General features: G+C 36.0%; 1 protein-coding gene across 3 annotated transcripts in view; it reads left to right on the plus strand.

The window, feature by feature from the left end:
- DCUN1D1 (defective in cullin neddylation 1 domain containing 1) overlaps positions 1 to 20,114 on the plus strand; it is a 30,467-nt gene that overhangs the window by 1,170 nt on the left and 9,183 nt on the right. Inside the window, exons 1-4 of one of the 3 annotated variants that reach the window (XM_070372905.1) lie at positions 189 to 712; positions 10,989 to 11,205; positions 12,393 to 12,561; positions 14,730 to 14,860. In XM_070372905.1, the coding sequence (XP_070229006.1) occupies positions 665 to 712; positions 10,989 to 11,205; positions 12,393 to 12,561; positions 14,730 to 14,860 (565 nt within the window). In that variant the 5' untranslated portion in view covers positions 189 to 664. Of the gene's footprint in view, positions 1 to 188; positions 713 to 2,379; positions 10,761 to 10,988; positions 11,206 to 12,392; positions 12,562 to 14,729; positions 14,861 to 20,114 lie in introns of those variants that run through there. The other 2 variants (XM_070372912.1, XM_070372908.1) reach the window with 2 other exon arrangements.

Raw genomic sequence — 20,114 nt, forward strand, 5'->3', positions numbered from 1 at the left:
TTGGGGCGGGGTAACAGCCCTCTTCTTTCTCCATCACCTCTCGCTGTGTCCCGTGCTCTTGGAAAATGGGAGTTTCACTGGCCAGTTGGTGGAGGTTATATTTACCTCTTCTGAGAACATGGGAGACCGCTGAGCTGGGGGGACGTGGGGGGAGGGGGAAGTACGGAAGTGTAACCTGTTCTCATTTCATAAAATTAGGAGAAACAGACTTGCTACCTTTTGAGCACATATTTTGTTTCCTTGAGGTGGGAGGAGTAATTGCTTTATTATGCCAGTTAAAGACTATTTGTGATTTTTAAAAAACAGTTTGTCAAGTTAGTCCCCTCTGCTTTTTTGTTTGGAAAATGTCCTACAAGCTTCAAGACGTGGTGTTCAAGTTATGTGTTTACAGTTTGGTAATAATGTACCTGACTCTTGGACTTTTTGTTTTTCAGAAGCGATGTTTGGCATTGTAGTCTGAGCATGAGTTGAATTCCACGCAGGTTACTGTATGAATAGACAGTAAAAGTGATATTATTGTCCTTTTGCTCATGGGGAACATAAAGGCCTCTTTGAGAAGGGTGTATGTGTGTCTGCTCCAGTGTCTTTGTTTTTGGTTGGTCTTATTTCTGCTGAATGACACTTGGCTCGTCTCAGCCTCCAACTTAGAATTTTGGTGTCGTGTATGAATATGTGGTTTCGTTTACCATGTACTCAAGATCTAGGTTCTGCGGTAAGTTCCATGAAAGCTGACCATTTGTATTTGTAAGAAAACTTGCCATAAAGTACTGGTTAACGTTTAGATTGACGTTACATTGTTCAAAGATCCAGCAGGGGTAAACTAAACAGTTTCCAATTTCTTAAGTATTTTGACGGTCATAGATGTTACTCCTAAAGTTTCCAGACGCTTGGCTTACAGGAGTAAGCTTGAAGTAATGAAATGTAATTCCCTGGTAAACACCCAGTGAGCCCATCGAAATGCGTTCTGTTCATAATAGCCTCCAATCACCATTATCCTCTGGAATCCAAGGTGTTGATAATGCTCATTACCTGTTCATGAATTCAGGATTCACCTGATTCAAATGAGAGTTCAACTTGTATTGGGACTTGTAAGCATTTGTCCTTTTATTGCCATTGAAGTAGCTAGTTTTGGAACTTAGCCATAACTCATTTAATTACACTAGTAATGGGAAGATATTACTAATTTAAAACTTTTTTGTGGCTGAACTCAGATCATGTCACCAGAATTGTCTTGGTATGCTTTTGTTAGTTTGGAAGCTAAATCACCACAGGCCCAAAAAGAATTTAGGCCATAAGAATTTTCTAGTTTTTCATTGTAAGTTTATTATACTTACAATTATTTCTTGATACAATTTTGGGGCTAATGTTTCTTAGTGTGTGTAACGCAGTCCATCTCTAGAGCACATGTTATATTGTCACTTCTGGGATTCGGGGTCAGACTTAAATGATGGAATATCTGAATTTTTTTTTTAATATCTATTTTGTGTAAGAAAAAAGTTTGTTCATTTAACCTACCTGACACCCACATAGAGGCCAAAAATAGCTCCAAAACTAGACAATATTTTGTTACTCCTGACAATCTTTTTAAAAAGTGTTTGACTTCTGGCTTGTTTTCTTATTCGTAAGAGGACAGGATTTGATAAAGGTACATTCAGCTAAAATGTTTGATTTTAATGATTTTTCTTAGATGTGTGAGAAGTTGTAGACTGTGTAATCTACTAGATTTTTATACACTCACAGCATCATGAAATTTTTACACCTGAAATATATCTTCAGAGATCATCTAATTGACTCCTCTTCCCTTTTTAGAAGAAGAAATTGAGGATCAAAGAGGTTTTGAGGTTCAAGTTTGCAAAATTATTAATTGCAGAACTGAAACTAATTTTTCCTGGTTTTACTATTTTCCCCAGTACTTGTGGTACATATAGTCTTAGCTCACATGAAATCTAATGAAGTGGTTGAAAATTGATTTGAAGTTAATTTATTCATTTAAACAGAGGGAAACCCAAGTGTTATTAATGAAAATGTTAAATAACAAAATTCAGATGAGTGGTTAGTGCTGTTAATTTACTATGTCTTTAATGTTTTTTTTTATGTGTGGACTTTGAGATTTAAGATTATATTTTCAACAAATGTCAGAGTTTGTAAGTCTAGATTAATGTAGGCCTGTTCAAGGTTGTCTTCCTATTTCACATTGTTTTGCATATACATAAGTAGATTAAGGGAGGGCCTTAATTAATTTTAATAATTATTTCTTAAATGCCTACTGTATGCCAGGCACTGTTCTGGGCACTGGGGATGTGGATACACACGCATAGACACACAAACACATATGTATATATATGTATAGACACACACACACACACACATATATATATATATATATTTTTTTTCCCCTTGAGATAAAAATCCCTGCCCTGATGAGGGTTGCATTTTTACTAGGGAGAGACAAATAATAAGCATAGTATATATATTTTTTCTTCCTTACTGTGTTAGAAAGTGTAAAGTGCTTTGGGAGAAAAGCAGTGTTGGATGGGGGGAATTGGGCGTGTTGGGGCACAGTAGAATTGGGGGTGCAAAACAATGTTTGCACCACTGATGAAGTCGATTTTGAGCTGACTGGGAGATGAAGGAGTAAGCCACCCAGAAATGTGGTCAGTGAGTTTGAGGAGCAGTGAGTCCAGTGTGGCTGGAGCATTGTGGTTGGGGGAGAGGGGCATGTTGGGCATTGGAGCAGATGAGTTGTGAGTGGTAAGGAGTGGAGACGGGCATGGGTGGACATTGGAAGGATGTTGTGTTTTTACTCCAAGAGAAATAGGAAGCCAGTGAAGGATTCTGAATGGTATGATAGACCTTGTTTCTACTGTCTCATAGTGTCCTGTTACAGATAATTACGTCCCAAGCAGTTTTTAAAGACAAGAAGAAATGCAGCTTCTGTGTGTCGTTTTGAATTCTGAGTAAGGTGACTGCCCGATATTTAATAAATAGTAGTTGAACATCAAGTTTACCTAGCCATGCTAGTTAATAAAAACAGCAGAGTACAATCTCTTTTGTAGATTGTTTTTGAGTATGTAGTAGTTGGCATGTCATTTAATGACTATGCAAAAAAACTGGGCCTTTGGAGAGAAGGAAGGACATTAGTGTTTATTGAGAACATACCCTCTGCTAGTCAAACAATTCACAGCTGTTTTTTATCTCCATTCCAATTTGTGAGATAGATATTGCTACCTCCTTGTATCATGTCTGAAAAAGGACGTTCAGCGTTTCTAAAGAGATGACCAAGGTAAAGAGTTAGTATGTGAGAGAGCAAGGGATTAGAATCCTGGTCTCTGGTTACACACTTCGTCTACCCCTCCTCTTTTTTTTTTTTTTTAAAACCCTGCAAGCAGCCTTTCCGTATGAGTGTGGAATTTTTGATTGATTTCACTCTGGTTTCTTCCTTGTATTGAATAGTGACCTAGTTGTTTCCGTATCAAATCAGATGATCTGATGTAAACATTTAAGTAACTGAAAAATTAGAACTCTTTTGGTACATATGGTAAAAAAGTTGAAAGTAAAATTAACTCGTGGTGGTGGGACTTTTTTTTTTAAGTTTTAAAAGAGCTGAGCTTATTTGAGTCAAGTGGCTCTTTTGATTATGACTTCATAGGTTGAATAAAGCATAATGAAAATCTGTGAGAAAGCCCCCTTTTAAATTTGAGTGTATGTTGCTCAAGTTGTGATAGTATTAGCCATGACATTTGATGAAGAGAGATAGTTCCAAATAGGATTCAATTGCTTTGTGGACACAAACAAGCTCTTGAATAACCTGCTGACTATCTAGTTTACCTAGTCACTTTAGATGTATATCCCCACCTAAGAAAAAGCCAAAACAAAAGGGGAAAATGCCACTGAAGTGTCTTTCATCATTTTGTTGAATCCATTTTATATAATTCAGTTCAGTTCAGATAATTAGTACCCAGTAAAAGTGATTAGACTGCTTATTTGCATTGTAAAATTTTAAGAGAGATTTTACTTTAAACAGTTTTTTGCTAAAGAATTCTGTTTCAATCCACTTTTGAATCCCTTAACACTGAATAGCGTTCAGCAACAGAGTTTAAGTTGAAGTACATGGCCGATTCCTTTGTAATACTAAGATATTTGTATTTCAGCAAACAGAGCACTTATTTACTATTCAAGGATTTTAATATTTCTAGGTTTAGAAATTGAGTAGACACCAAATTTTAGAATTAGATTTCGTTTTTCAAGGATCATTTATTCTCTTTGTGAAACAAATATCCATGATGGTTGAATGCTAGTCATTATTATAACTTCTTTAACTGTGAGACTTTAAAAATCTCATTTAATTCTTTGTTGTTTTGTTTTCACCTTACTAATTTCTTTGTTAATATGAGATTTCATTAGAAAAGATGTTTGTGGAGAGAAAGATCAAATTTAAATTAGCTGCCTTGCCTGCTTGTTAGATGTTCAGGCTTTAAGTTTGAGATATGAGTTGAAATATGACCAACGGAAGTACTTTAAGGAGGTTATTTCTGTCCTATTATCAAAGGTAATCAGGAATAACTTTTTAATAGAGCAGTCTTCTCTAAACCAGAATCAAAACATTTATTAATTTACAGTGGTAAGCATCTTTTGAAAAATAATTCTGAGGATGCGAAGGAGAAAAATAAACTTTGACCAGTGGAACATTTTTTTAAAACCTTTGAGGAAAATCCTTTAAAAACTACAAAATCAGTCTGGATCTTACAAGTGTACTTCTGAAATATTTTTTCAGGTGAATTACCATTATATAAAACATCATTAGGTACAGTGATTACATAGTATAGTACGTTATTCCACTTTTGACTTAGAGCTAGTGCAGCATCTCTCTAAGAAGAGTTCATTTTAACTGTCATCTAAGTGCAGGAAGTATACAGATGAATGATGAGAGCCACAGGCCTTAAGTAACTGTTCTAAACTGCAGATTATAATTTATGTGAATACTGAGGCTTTGGGGTTTTGTTTTGCTTAATATTTGAAATTGTACACATTTGATTGTATTTTCTGGCTATAATCTGTACATGTTTTGTTTCTTCTCTGAGTTTCGAACTTTCTATTGGAAAAGGAAACCCTGACTTTCCCTAATTTTCGCCTTTCTATAGTTAAAGCTATAGATTGTGGCCACGTTTTTAAAAATAGACTATGACAGGACAGTAAACACATTTTTCTTAGAAATAGTCTATCCACCTCTTCTCCCCTATCCCTCTTCCCCAAAAAACCTAAAAGGAAGTTCTCCCCTTAAATTAGTCTTTTGGTTAGTAAGGGAATGCTTAATGTGCAATTTTTGGTCAGAATGAAAATTTTATACATTTGAAACGAAAAAGGCCAGTTGATTAGTTATTTAACTTTCCATAAAAATAGGTGAAGAAATATTGCTCACAATCCCCTCTCCCCGCAGTGCACACAGTAATTGCTCAGTGGTTGCACTTTTGCCCTTTTTGTTTTCTCTCTCACTTGACGACAGTGTAAAATAAATGGAAAAACTGCATGTCTTGAAGCTAGGCACCAGGGTTTCATTTCTGGTTCTGCTACGTTTTGGGTGAGTCTGTCTTTAGATAAAAGGAGCTCTGAGGTTTGATCTCCACATTGGTTAGAAAAAAAAAGAATCAATGATAGGCAGCTTGGACAATTGATTATTTAACAATTAAATATCTAGCACAGAGCTGGCACACAGTAGGAGCTCAAATGTTAGCTTTCAGTTTTCTGATTATGGTAGTTGTTATTCTTTATTACTATCTTACTTACACAAACTTATTTTTTTCTCTGGAGTATATTCTTTGTGGACTTGTAAGGAGTCCTTACTATGTTCTGGTTACAGTTCTAAGAGTTTAACTCTAATCAGTTCAGATAACATTCACACCCTGTTTACAAATGAAGAAACTGAAGCACATAGAGATTAAGTAATGATCCTAAAGTCACACAGCAATTAAGAGGCACAGGTGGGATTAAAATCCTGCCAGTCTGATTTGACAGTCTGCATTCACCTCTCTGTTGCAGGTAGAAGGGAAGAGAATTTCTAGTGACTCCTACCTAGATTCTTAGCCTGGCTTTCTGATAGAACTTTGCCCCTAGGTGAAAGTCTTCTCTGGGAATAGAAAGTAGCCTGGTTAGTTGAATTGATTTTTCTTGAACTTTTGATTTCAGACCTACAACCTGTGAGAAGGCCTTTTTATAGATGAGTGGTTTGGGATGTTGGTAACATTTGGCTATATCTGTTGGATACTATGTATCATATATAGAAAGTATGACTTTCTGGACTTAAACCAGCTCTTCTAAATTTCAGATGAAGTTAAATTGTTAATTATATGGTAAACACATGAGAACTACATCCAGAGCTTTTAATGAAAATTATGGATGATCATTACAGTGTTTGAATTTTTAAAACATTGTCTTTTGTGAGGTAAGACTCATCAAATCCTGAAATAACTAGAATTGAGTTAGAAAATTAATTCTTTTAAAAATATAAAGGCCTTGGTATCTGTTTTTCTGGAGTTTAGACTGAATTTGAAACTTAAAGAGTACGAGATTGAAATTTAAGGGTGAGATTCTATTCAGAATAATAGGAATAATAAAATCTTAATTTTTTGTTTTAAAAATGCCACCCGTTAAAATTATTTTTATTTTGAAATTGTTACCTAGAAAATAATTTTCCATGTTCAGTTTTTTTCTTGATGGAAGTACTTTTGTAACTTTATTATCATTTTTTGTTTTAAAGCTTTTTTTGAGTCCCTGTTCTTCTATCGCAGTAGACTGTCAAGTTCATTCACTTGGCTGTATACTTGGCTATGTCCAAAGTATTTGTCTTGATTTTTTCCCCCCCAGATAAACTGTTATTTTAAATGTAAATTCCAAAGTTCTTGAGTGGAAAAAAAATTGGAAACATCTGCTAAATTTAAGTATTAAACTATATACTGATAACCACATTTTTTTAAATTTTGGAAAGATGAGAAAGTAGATGCTTTTTACTGTTCAGATTATAGTATTTCTAACTTTAGTAATCTTTGATATAATTGTTATTAGCTTTCTATTACAAGACACAGTGTTTCTCTGTTTTTCTCCCTACCTCTCTTCCTTCCTGTCTCTTTCCCCTTTGTTTTGCTAGAATTAGAAATAATTAGGGTCAGTTCAGTTCAGTCGCTCAGTCGTGTCCAACTCTTTGCAACCCCATGGACTGCAGCACGCCAGGCTTCCCTGTCTGTCACCAACTCCCGGAGCCTACTCAAACTCATGTCCATCACGTTGGTGATGCTATACAACCATCTCATCCTCTGTTGTCCCCTTCTCCTCCTCTCTTCGATCTTTCCCAGCATCAGGGTCTTTTCCAGTGAGTTGGTTCTTTGCATCAGGTGGTCAAAGTATTGGAGTTTCAGCTTCAGCATCAGTCCGTCCAGTGAATATTCTGGACTGATTTCCTTTAGGATGGACTGGTTGGATCTCCTTGCAGTCCAAGGGACTCTCAAAAGTCTTCTCCAACACCACAGTTCAAAAGCATCAATTCTTTGGTGCTAAGTTTTCTTTATAGTCCAACTCTCACATCCATACATGACTACTGGAAAAACCATAGCTTTGACTAGACGGATATTAGACGGATATTAGTTGGTGAAGTAATGTCTCTGCTTTTTATATGCTGCCTAGGTTGGTCATAGCTTTTCTTCCAAGGAGCGTCTTTTAATTTCATGGCTGCAGTCACCCATCTGCAGTGATTTTGGAGCCCCAAAAATAAAGTCTGTAACTGTTTCCGTTGTTTCCCCATCTTTTTGCCATGAAGTGATGGGACCGGATGCCATAATAATTAGGGTATATTCTGTATTTTATACATTTTACGTACTTTGCCAGTATTGAATTTCCTTGAAAATTTGATAATCTCTAGATAGTTTTCACACTTGAGTCCTAAAGATTGTATTGCTTAATCTTGTTAAATGACCACCCTCGTTTGTTCCTTTTAAGTAAGTCTTAAATAGCATGTACTACATTTGAGTGCTGAATCATTGCAGTTGTCATATGTTTTTGCTCTTAGGAAGATACCCACTGGGTTTATAGTAGAAATAGAGACTCTCCATCTGTTTTTTCTTCCACCTCAGTTTTCTGTCCACTTTCTCATCCCTTATAAAATACTTCTTTGCTGTCTAAATACCCTTTTCCTCTTTCTCAAGTTGATAGAAATTTAAATCTTTGGTCTGTACCCTCAAAATCAGAACTGCTTGCCTGGTGCCCCCTTGTGGCCTGGGCAAAGGGGATGGGTGTGCTGTAGCTCTCCTAAATAGGCCTGGGGAAAGGGCGGATGTGTGTAGCCCACTCCAGCTTCCTCGAGGCAGCCTTTCCCTAGTAAGAGAGCAGGTGGTAAGATTTATTCTAGGCACAGAGAGCTGACAGAGGAAAGGTCAGAGTGCATTAAAAGTACAAAAAAAGGGAGGGTGCTCGTCAGACTTTGCACAATGGAATTGCTCATTACGACTTGGCCTAGCAGAAATTTGTACTGTCGGTTCTCAGTGAGGTATCACTCATTAGCCTCTGTGGTGTTGCAAATGGGTAGCTGCAGCCCTTTTTCTTAAAATATATTGCCCCATATACTGGAAATTTAAACCCATTAAAATAATTTCTGTTTGCATATACATGGACATTATTTATACTTTTATTTCAAGTAAGATATGAGATGGAGTTAATTCACTTATATAATTGTTATTAGTTTTTATGGATATGACTGTTTTTTATCTTTGTCCCCTCAATTTTCTAATATCTTGCTTTCTGACAGGAAGTCATTAGTACAGTGAACAACTTTTTGACTGGCAGAAGTGACTTAAGCTGTGTTTTTCCTCCCTCTCTTCAAAACTCATTCAAGCCTCAGGAAATAACATGGGATTTAATACTGTATGATACACCCCTGCCGCCCCCCAATAATGTTGATTGCTTTGCTGCCTCTTAACTTCTAGGAAAATGGAAATGTTTAATTAAAAAGTTATTTCCAGATTGTGGCCTGTAGTTGTTATCCTTCTAGGTTAATCTCCAGCACTTTGTGCAACATTATACAGTGGTCAGTGATGATCATAATGACCCTCAGGTACTTCCCTGTTCTTCAGAGGATTAAAACGTATGTCGTATACTACATTTCTTACATACTGTATCACTTACATGTATTATATCTCTTAGAAAGGGTATATTCATGTTAAAAATAGCTTTCGGTAGCAAAAGTTGAAATCAGAGTGGTTTCCTTTCAGTTCAACAGTATATTAAGACAGGTATCTTCCTTGTCATTTAATTTCATTGTGGGTTTTTTGCAGTTGAATAACATCTTTAGATACTTTTCAAGTTGGGACTCCTAGACATTTGAGAGATGTGTCAAATAAATGGGATATGAGTTATCTGGTGTCTAGAAGTGGTAGATTTATTTATGAAATAACAGGAGGCTAGTAAATTTATAGTTTCTCAATTTTAATGGAGAATGGAGGTTGAGATTTTAATGTGTAATCCTAAGCAATAACACATTTACAGAGAGAGAAGAGTATGGCTGACAGATTAGACTCCAGGGTATTAAAGATGGGGTTGGTTTTCATATTTGATTTTTGCACAGCCTTATTTTTACTCTGTGAAAGGTGGAAATATTTATATCTTCATTAGTCTTTTTCCTGAAAACCTCAAAAGGTTTATAAATATGTACAGCAAGCAGTGTGGTTTATAGAAAGATTAGTAAAACTCAGATTCATGAGATCTTTCTGTTCTTGACCCATTTCTACTAATAACCTGGGTGATTTTCTTTTAACAAATTCCTTAACATTTGGGGTCTGTTCTCTCATCTGTACAATCGGGATTGAGGTTTGTGATCTGTCTGTCTGGGCCAGATCAAAAATGCTTGGGTTCTCAGATGTGTTGCTTAAACCACAGGACACTGTATCTATTAATGTGTGTCCTACTCCATGCTTTTTTCTCTTCATTGGCAATAATAGCTCAGGAAGAACCCAAGTATTTTGCTGAGAGATGGTATTAGGACTTGCGAGAGGGAAGAGTAATAGCGGGGAGGCTGAAATTACAGAGGAGACAGCTTGCATGAGGAGACAAAGAATGTGGCCCTTGAAACTGGGAGAGAGTGGAGGGCCTAACTGCCCTACTTTATTTTGCTTAGGACTCAGGGCAGATGAGAAATGAGTATGTGTCAACACAAGGCCAGTGAGAAGGTTATTACAGTAGAGTCTGGCTAGAGAGAATGTCTGCTAGGCTCAGGCCATGGGAAAGGTAATTTCTTTCATGGTGAAAGAAGGAGAATTCTATTAAAGATTACCTTGGTTGGGAGGATGCAGGGTACTTGTTCATATTTCACTGCTTCTGGTTTGATTGAAAATATGAAGAAATTCTATTGATAATTATCTTGGTTCCTGACCCTTGTAAGGAGAAATGTAGAGTACCTCATATTCTGTTGCTTGTCACATTTGGTAAAAATAGCAAGAAAACTGGGGTTGGGGGGTGAATAGGGTGGTTGGTGAGGTTGGGGAGAATTGTACCCCATATCCTTTATAATGTGTTTTAGGACTGCAACAAATATCTGTTAATCTCATTGTTCCTCAGGGTCACTTGAATGTTCTGACTGGCTTAAGTAATATCATCTTCCCCACCACTCCTTAAGCATCCTTTGGAGCTTTGTGCTTGGTTAAGGTTTTGAGAGTTAGCTCTGCTTCCCTCCTAGAGCCTTTGTACATGCTCACAGGACCCACTTTTAGGAGAAATGCAGGGTGGGTGAATTTCTTTTGCCTCTGTCCTAGTTTCTTTTCCAAAATGACAGCGATTTTGTGTTTTAGATTTTTTAAAAATTTGCCTTATTAATAGATCAAAACATTAAGCTAAATGTTTTATTATTTTATGAGGCATGTGTATTGCTAAAAATGATTTAGTCAGCAGTATAGAAATACTTAGTCTTTTGTGACGTTACAGAGTTTCAGTTTATTTTCTGGTTTCAATAGAACAAGTTGAAATCATCGCAGAAGGATAAAGTTCGTCAGTTTATGATCTTCACACAATCTAGTGAAAAAACAGCAGTAAGTTGTCTGTCTCAAAATGACTGGAAGTTAGATGTTGCAACAGACAATTTTTTTCAAAATCCTGAACTTTATATACGAGAGAGTGTAAAAGGATCATTGGACAGGAAGAAGTTAGAACAACTATACAGTAGATACAAAGGTGAGTGTTTGTGACTTTAAATATTTTTGAACCAGGTTTTCCAGAGTTACATGCTTCTTGAGAGAAATCAAATAATACAGAGGACATTAATCGGGTAGATGTGTTTAACAGAGCTCTTTAGATCTTAGAATTAATTTAAGAAATCTGAAAAATTATTTCCCTCTTTTCACTAAAATTTCTTCTTAGTGTCTTTATTTCCTTCCCTTTTATTTGCCTCCTTTTTTCCTCCTCTGTTACCCAGTTTGAGAATGGGGACTGGGGGGACTAGGTTTTTTCCTCATTTTCATAAAACTCAGCTAAGCCAATTTTAAGGAAACCTGCCTAATAATTTTAATAACTTTTAAATAATTATAAAGTAATATATACTTTTAAAAAGTTAAACAATACATAATAGATTTAATAAAGAAAAAGTCAATAGTTTCTATGTCTTTTACTTATTTATTCTCCTGAGAGAACCAATATTTAATAGCCTGGTGTTCAACTTTCTGTGTCTTTTATGCAGAAATATATATATATACAATTATTTCAAAGTTTTTCCAAAGGTGGGATTATATTGATATTTTATATATAGCTCTTGCCCCAAAGTCAAAAGATGTGCACATTTTTTTTTGACAAAGTTTATGAGTACTTCTTTCTCCTTGTATTTGTGTCTAAATTTTTGCTGTCTGAAAAGTAAATTTTGATAGTTGGGGATTTTCTTTAATTTGAATAGCAGATGTTTGTCTTGTGATTAGAATTGAATCACACAGTTTGGTTTTTCTGGTGTTATCTAAGAAGTGATTTCTATAGTGAAATTAAACTTCAAGGAGAAAAGAATTTCTGTATAGAATACTGTTTAGAGTTCCTTTGTAAAATGTGGATATGTTCAGTAAAAATCCTTTTTCCCCTGTATAGGAATGTCAGATTTTCTGGTTCTGTGTAAGTATGGGACTTTTTTCATATGAATAAATGAGACTTTTAAAAAACCAGGTCCTATCTAGTGCCTATCTTGCTGTTTAAGAATGCTGTTTCAGGGGTAAAGTGGCTTTAAATATTACAGGGGAAAATAACAGTTAAAACTATTTCTTCATATTTTTGGTCTGTTGTGATCATTTTAAAATATGGAACAGAAAGCATTCCGTTTCTCAGTTTTAGGAATAGCATAGAAAGTATGGCACTAATTTCATATTGTACTGGTGTTTTTAAAGATCCTCAAGATGAAAATAAAATTGGAATAGATGGTATACAGCAGTTCTGTGATGACCTGGCCCTCGATCCAGCCAGCATCAGTGTGTTGATCATCGCGTGGAAGTTCAGAGCAGCAACACAGTGCGAGTTCTCCAAACAGGAGTTCATGGATGGCATGACAGAATTAGGGTGCGTGTATAATCTTCATATGAAATTAGGTGCAGTGCTGTAAGAGTTACTGTGGAACTGATATCTCTGCCTCAGACATTGCTGTAAATAGAAATGGGCTAATATGCTAGTTCCTTCCCATGTCAAGTTATCTGTGTAGTTAGTACAACCTGTTCTGTTCTGTTTGCTTTATGCTTTTATCATTTGTTTCTAGGGGAGGTTCACTAGTATTAAAATTACTGTGCTTTAATATTTTATGTGGGTAAGTGAAGTGAGCAAGTTTTAAGTTATTTCCTAATGTGAGGTGGTGAACTCTGAATTTGTGAACAAGCTCCTAGAATTTAAAAATCTTGGAAGTTACTAATTACTTTTTGTTCTACACAAACCTTGACAACTGGTTAGCTAAATGTCTTGTTAATAAATAGATTGAAAAGTCATAGGTAGAGGTTTTACCTGTGGCCACTAGTTGTCTACATTTAATGAGGCTCTGAAAGTATTCAGTCTGTGATCAGTGACAGGCTGTCCTTAATGTTTTTAGTGAGTGCTTTTGAATAATAAAAGCTGAACGTTTGTTGAACATTCATTTCAGGAACTATGCTTAGTAAGTACTTCACCTACCACTTCACACCAGTTTTGTGACTGTAGTAGTGGTTATACTCGCATTTAAGAAATGAGGAAATAGAAGTAGAGAGAAACTAGAGAGTTAGGTAGTATTAAAGTATCAGAATGAATTCAGTCATTCTGATTCTTGAGAGCCTGAAGGACATTGTAATCAGTCAGGGTCCAGACCGGACACACAAACCATACCAGTGATTTGAACAGGGTAAATTTTAGAAATTGTTATATTGTGTAAATGGGGTAAAAGAAAATTCTAAGTATAACAAAGGTGGTAACTGTAAGAAGCTGTCACCACCCCTGGAGCTGAGGGAAGGAAACAAGGAACGAACTTGGAAGCTTAAGAGGATCCCCACAAGGCTAAGATTCTGACCCCAGAAGACGGTGCCTGGCTACTTCTGGAGCATGCTACCTGCTTCTCGGAGAAGAAGCTAGCTCTAAGGGTCACTTGCTGAGAGCCGTGCAAGTTGCACTGCTAGGACCTCCCAGTACACTGAAACCCTCGCTCTCTGCAGAAAAGACTGGGCTAAGAAAAATTCCTTCCTCCGCTTCCAGCCTTTCATCGCCCTCTATTGGTAGAACCTAGTGGTGAGCCAGCTGACAAGAAAAAAAATGAAGTCTCACAATTTGTAGTCCACTGCAAACAGTCACAAAGTAGGGCAAAGAAGGGTGAATTTAAAGCTAAGAAACAGTAAATTAATATCTGGTCTCGACACGGTTTTATAGCCAAAGCCAGCCTTATCCTGAACTTGCTGGAATTTTCTATACTAGGACCGGTTTGGAGTTTTCTATACTAGGACCGGTTTCACTGGAACTCTTTTTTTCCCTCATTCAAAAGTGAGTTCATGTAAAATGTAATGAACTTCCAAAGCAGAATTTTAATTTACAAACTAATAATCTGGGAGGTGTTACAAAGACCATGAAAGGAAAACAAAAGCAAAAATGATTTGAAGGAAAAAAAGTATAGTGATTGGTTTGTGGAATCTATAACAGATAGAAGATTTCTACCTTAAGGAAAGTAGGACTTGGTACTTGAATCCATTTAAGCTCCTTGGAAATTGAATGGTTTCAGATACAGAAAAAAGCTTAATACTGATTTGAGATAACTTCAGTTGGAGATGGTACTTTGAATATAATGAGAAGTTTTCAAGAGGAATGCCTGTTTCCTCACCTAGCCAAGAGACCGTACTTTCAATTTGTTTGGAAGCTAGACCTGTGGATTGTTTCCATGTAAGGAATACTGCTGCAGTTTAAACTGATGATTGCAGAGCTGATTGCTATACATTCTTATCTGTTCATTACAGCTGACTTCTACCATTTGGGTGTATTGATTGTCCCATGAATACATAATTAAAAGTCATAGCCCATTTCTCTTAAAAATAGTGATTATTGCTAACCTTTAATCGCTCTAGAACTTTTCTTCTTCCAGCTAATCCCATACTTGTTTATATAATTTAAAAAGATATTTTAATGGATTTTTAAAAAGAGTTCTATGAAATAAACTGTTAGAGGAATAAATAAGTTTTTGATTTATAAAGAAAAAGCTTATCTTTTATAAACTTAATTTTGTATAGATGTGACAGCATAGAAAAACTAAAGGCCCAGATACCCAAGATGGAGCAAGAATTGAAAGAACCGGGACGATTTAAGGATTTCTACCAGTTTACTTTTAATTTTGCGAAGAATCCAGGACAAAAAGGTTTAGGTAAGAATTTTTAAAAATTATATTTGGTGTTTCAAATACGTTCATCTACATTGACCATGTCACTTTTGTTTTGTAATTGAAAGTTCTGTTTTGAGCATAAAGTTATTATCAGCTACTGAAAAACAATGAGAAACAATGAACTTCTAGTTAATCAGAAAATACCCTGCCTATTCAATAATAGGGTTACTCTAGGTACTATATATGAACCACTGATTTTTTTTTAAGAACTACAATACAGGAAATATTAAAATTCCACTGACATAGGTATGTATGTTTGCTTGTTTATTTTTCAGAAGATACTGTAGGATCTTAGGATCATAAGTTTTTCACTGTGTATCTGTTGAAATCGCATTTTAAAATTTCTGAGTCTTAGAATGTGACTCTATTCTTTTTTGTAAATTTATTCTTTTTGATTTGAAGTATTTGGAAACTGTAAGAAAGAATAAAAAGGTGATTTTTATTTATCATCTTGTCCCAAAATAGCCACTGTTAACAGTTTAGATCAGTCAGTTTATACTGTAGAAATAACCACACATTTGCTCTGGGGATGATGGCTAAGGAAGTGGAAGTAAAAGCTTCAGTGCAGATCATTCAGAGAAGGTAGACAGTAGCACATAATACAAAATAGGGTTTTAGATAAAAGGAGAAATGAGTAAAAGCAGGAATGGCTGGGAAGTGCTTCCTGGGCAAGAGGGAATGTGAACTCAAGGATTTGATATTTGGCTGGGTAAGTGAAGATGAAAGATGTTCCAGGGAGAGGGTAGTTATAAATGAAGGTCTCAGACTTTAGAAATAAGCTTGGCTTCTTTGTAGAAGAGAGAAAATGATTTGATTTTAGTGCAAATGCTTGTTTGGAGCATAAATTTGTGAGACACAATAAGACTCATTTAATAAGACTTCTTTTTAAAAACAGGACAGAAGGGCTTAAATTGGAATCTGTGGGCTGTGGGGATGCACTGAAGATCATGATGGTGGCGCAGTGTGCTAAGTACTTTACATACACTGCCTCATTTCATGTTTAACAACTTTATGAGTTACTCATTCTTTCATTCAGTAATTCACCAGCTACCATGTGCCACTCATAGAGTGCTAGAGACTTATCCTTTTTTGGCAGATGAAGAAATGGAGGCACAGCACGTTAAATGATGGAAGTGAGTTTGTTTGTTGATTTTGAAGACAAGGTAATTGAAGATAAGGTAATAGGAGAGGCTAATAAGGGCCTCTTGTACTAATCATTCTTTATATTTTAGATTAGCGAGAAAAAATGAGAAAAGGATTATGGAATTAGACCGAGGAAGTGACTGAAAGCTTTCCAGGTAGCGCTAGTGGTGAAGAACCTGCGTGCCAATATAGGAGAGGCGCAAGTTTGATCCCTGGGTTGGGAAGATTTCCTGCAGGAGGGTACTACAACCCACTCCAGTATTCTTGTCTGGAGAATCCCATGGATAGGGGAGCCAGGCTGGCTACGGTCCATAGAGTCACAAAGACTCGCACACAACTGAAGCGACCTAGCATGCACACACAGGACGTGACTGAAAGCTAGCGGAAGGGATGAATGTACAATATTTGTACTGGAGAATTGACCCAAAGAGGGACTAAATGTGACTGAATACAAAATATCTATTAAGCAAAATTTGGAATGATGAAGTTGTCTTTTCAGTTAATTTCGGTTGGATTTTATTCTTCCAGGAAAAGTCCTCATTTTGCAGACAAAATAAGCTGGGATACCCAGTGTTAATTTCTCTGTCTTGTATCTGTGGATTGTTTTTTCTAGTCTCCTTTTCTCTTCCCACAAATAAAAATCGATTGAAGCATTTGAATTTACATGTATGTACTGAAATAATTATTTCTGTTGTGTTTAAAAATGTAGCACAATATTTTGATACGAATAGAGAAAATATTGTGACTATCAGATGTTGATTTAAATGGGGCTGACATATTGCTTAGTTATATCTCTGCCTCTCACTAGAGCACAGTATAAATGATATTTTTGGGTGACTATGTAGTTTTGATATTGAATCTTAGTTTTTATTGTATTTGGCAAAGATAAAATTGACATTTTATAGCTGTTTTATAGCATATTAATTTTATATTAATATGGTATATTGGAATTTTAGATTACAGGAAAAGTTGAGAAAAGTATACTGAAGAATTAGATTTTAAAATTGTTTTATTCTGTAGTAAGTATTGAGCTTAAGAAAAAAGTAACATTGTTTAATGGGTGTAGAGTTTGTTTTCTAAGGTGAAGAGTTCTGGAGATTCATTGCACAATAGTGGGAATGTAACTCACATTACTGAACTATACACTGAAAAATGCTTAAGATTATAAATTTTATGTGTATCTAGCCCCACTCCAGTACTCTTGCCTGGAAAATCCCATGGATGGAGGAACCTGATAGGCTGCAGTCCATGGGGTCACTAAGAGTTGGACACTACTGAGTGACTTCACTTTCACTTTTCATTTTCACGCATTGGAGAAGGAAACGGCAACCCACTCCAGTGTTCTTGCCTGGAGAATCCCAGGGACGGGGGAGCCTGGTGGGCTGCCGTCTCTGGGGTTGCACAGAGTCAGACATGACTGAAGCGACTTAGCAGCAGCCACAATTTAAAAGTTGTTTTAAAAAAGCTCCAAATTGTAGAATGTACAGCACAAAGTGAGCCCTAATGTAAACTGATACACTTTTGCTAATAATATTGGCTCATCATTTGTAAGAAATATACTAAAGACTTCCCTGGTATCTCAGCTGGTAAAGAATCTGCCTGCAGTGCAGGAGACCCTGGTTCAATTCCTGGGTCTGGAAGGTCCTGTAGAGACGAGATAGGCAACCTACTCCAGTATTCTTGGACTTCTTTGGTGGCTCATATGTTAAAGAATCGGCCTGCAATGAGGGCGACCTTCCTTCCATCCCTGGGTTGGGAAGATCCCCTGGAGGAGGGCATGGCGACCCATTCCAGTATTCTTGCCTGGAGAATCCCTATGGACAGAGGAACCTGGCGGGCTATGGTCCATAGGGTTGCAAAGAGTTGGACATGACTGAAGGACTAAGCACAGCACAAAGCAATATCTTAAAAATGGGGGAAGGTAGTAGCATGGCACTAGTGATAAAGAACCCTGTTGACAGGAGACAAGAGACTTATGTTCAGTTCCTGGATTGGAAGATTCCCTGGAGGAGGAAGTGGCAGCCCTCTCCAGTATTTTTGCCTGGAGAATCCCATGGACAGAGGAGCCTGACTGGCTACAGTCCATAGGGTCCCAAAGGGTTGGACATGACTGAAATGACATAGTGTACATGCGTGGGATAAAGATATATGGGAATTCTGTACTTTTTGCTCAATTCCATAAACCTAAAACTAAAAAGTCTTAATTAAAAAAAAATAATAAAAGACAAATCATAATTTCTCTTTTTGTTTTTGCACTGATGTTGGGTGTCAGGAAATGTAATGACTTGCTTAGTTGAAGTTAATTAAAAAGAAAGTTTTCTTGACAGCGTTTCTAAGGGTTTACAGGGCTCTTAAATTATAATATTTGGCAGAAAGGAATTAGGAGATGATAGGAGAAGAGTTGAGGCCCAAAACAAATTGGCAGAGAGCGACAGTGACAGCATTGTGGTTTATTTATAAATAGCTGGGCTAGCTATAATGAGAGCTGGTGTTTCCCATATTTTCTCATTTTCTGTAACCTTATTTCTTATGACACCAGGATAGGATACTTCCTTTGTCACCTTCTGCTTCAGTCACCTGCCGTTTCTGGTAGTCTTCTGAATCTTAAATTTGAAAGGGATTTCATAAGTTCTGTGTTAAATCTAACCTATGCAATGTAGCATCTGTACCTGATGCTCATTTAGCTTTTATGTTTGAACATACAGGGTGGGAATTGAACACATGTCATTTTAGAAAGTGGTTCATTCTTATCACAGAATACTGTTGTTGTTTTTCCTTATGACATCTTTGTCCTTACAACTTTTACAACTGTTTTTATTTGTCCTCTGCAGCAGCACAAAGGAAGGCTAACCCTTTCAAGATTTTTCTCATTTATCCTTTCTCATTTTTTTCAAGTCAGCATTCCAAACTATTCTTCATTTGAGAAGACCTTTGTTATTCCTGTTGCTGTCACCCCTAGATAACATTTCCAGTTTCTTGGTTTCTCTCAAAATAGAATTCTTAAAGCTGAATATAATACTCCAGAAGGTGGCTATTTAATGTAGAACACCATGGGTCTGTTATTTTTTGGAAGACTGTTCATTCTGTTAATTTGTCGAAAAATTGCTTTTGTTTTTTAACAGCCATATTATTTTTAGGATCATCCTGAACTTATTAAACTTATTAAACCTGAACTTTATTTTCTTATAAACTGTTGCCAGTTCACCTAGAATTTAGAAATTTTTAACATTTATTAAACATTTAATATTTAGAAATAATTTTATAGAGTTTTTTAATGTGTATTTTTATTTACACAATCCCATTTGGTTCTTATAACAACACTTTGAGCTAAGTAAAACCAACCTCTTTGTCATTAAGATAAGGAAACTCCTGGTCAGAGAGGCTGACTTTTAAGGTCACATAACTTTAGAGTTGTTAGAATTGGGACTGAACCTCACATCTTCTGACTCCACATTTTATGTTCTTTTTATTGTATTATGTTGTGAACTGAACTTAGATATTTCTAGGTAAATTAAGACTTTGTGAAAAGGATTTTAAATCACCATTCATCCTCCCTAGTGAGTTGGCAACATTTTGTTTCCCTTTAGGGGATTCAGTCTCAATTCATGTCCATTTTTGTCTGGCACTCAGCTGATCATCTTTTATGAAACAGCACATAGCCCTTGTTGATTCTCTGTGAAAGAGTGACACTGGGATTACCTCTGTTTGCATTTTTTATTTTATTATAAGGGCTTAAGGCTTCATTCTGCAAGTATCTGTTTTAGGTAATACTATTACTAGGACTTTCTTGTGTCTCTTTCCCTCTGTGTTACCCTTCTGTTTATTCTAATTGCTGTTGTTGCTTCTTGTTACATTATTGAGTTTCTTTTCTTTCCCATACTGCTTCAGAATATATAATAATAGTTTTAAAAATAACTCAAACAATAGTAATAGAACATATTATTTACCAGATTGTTCTAATACTTTATGTGTATTCTCTCATTTAATTCTTACAACAATCTCATGAGGGTAGATACTATTATCTTTATTTTAAACTGAATTACAGAGAAATGAGCTTAGTTGCCCAGGGCTGCTTAATTAGGGGAAGAGTTGA

Source organism: Bos mutus, chromosome 1 (assembly GCF_027580195.1).
Source record: "Bos mutus isolate GX-2022 chromosome 1, NWIPB_WYAK_1.1, whole genome shotgun sequence".
Classification (NCBI taxonomy): Eukaryota; Metazoa; Chordata; class Mammalia; order Artiodactyla; family Bovidae; genus Bos; species Bos mutus.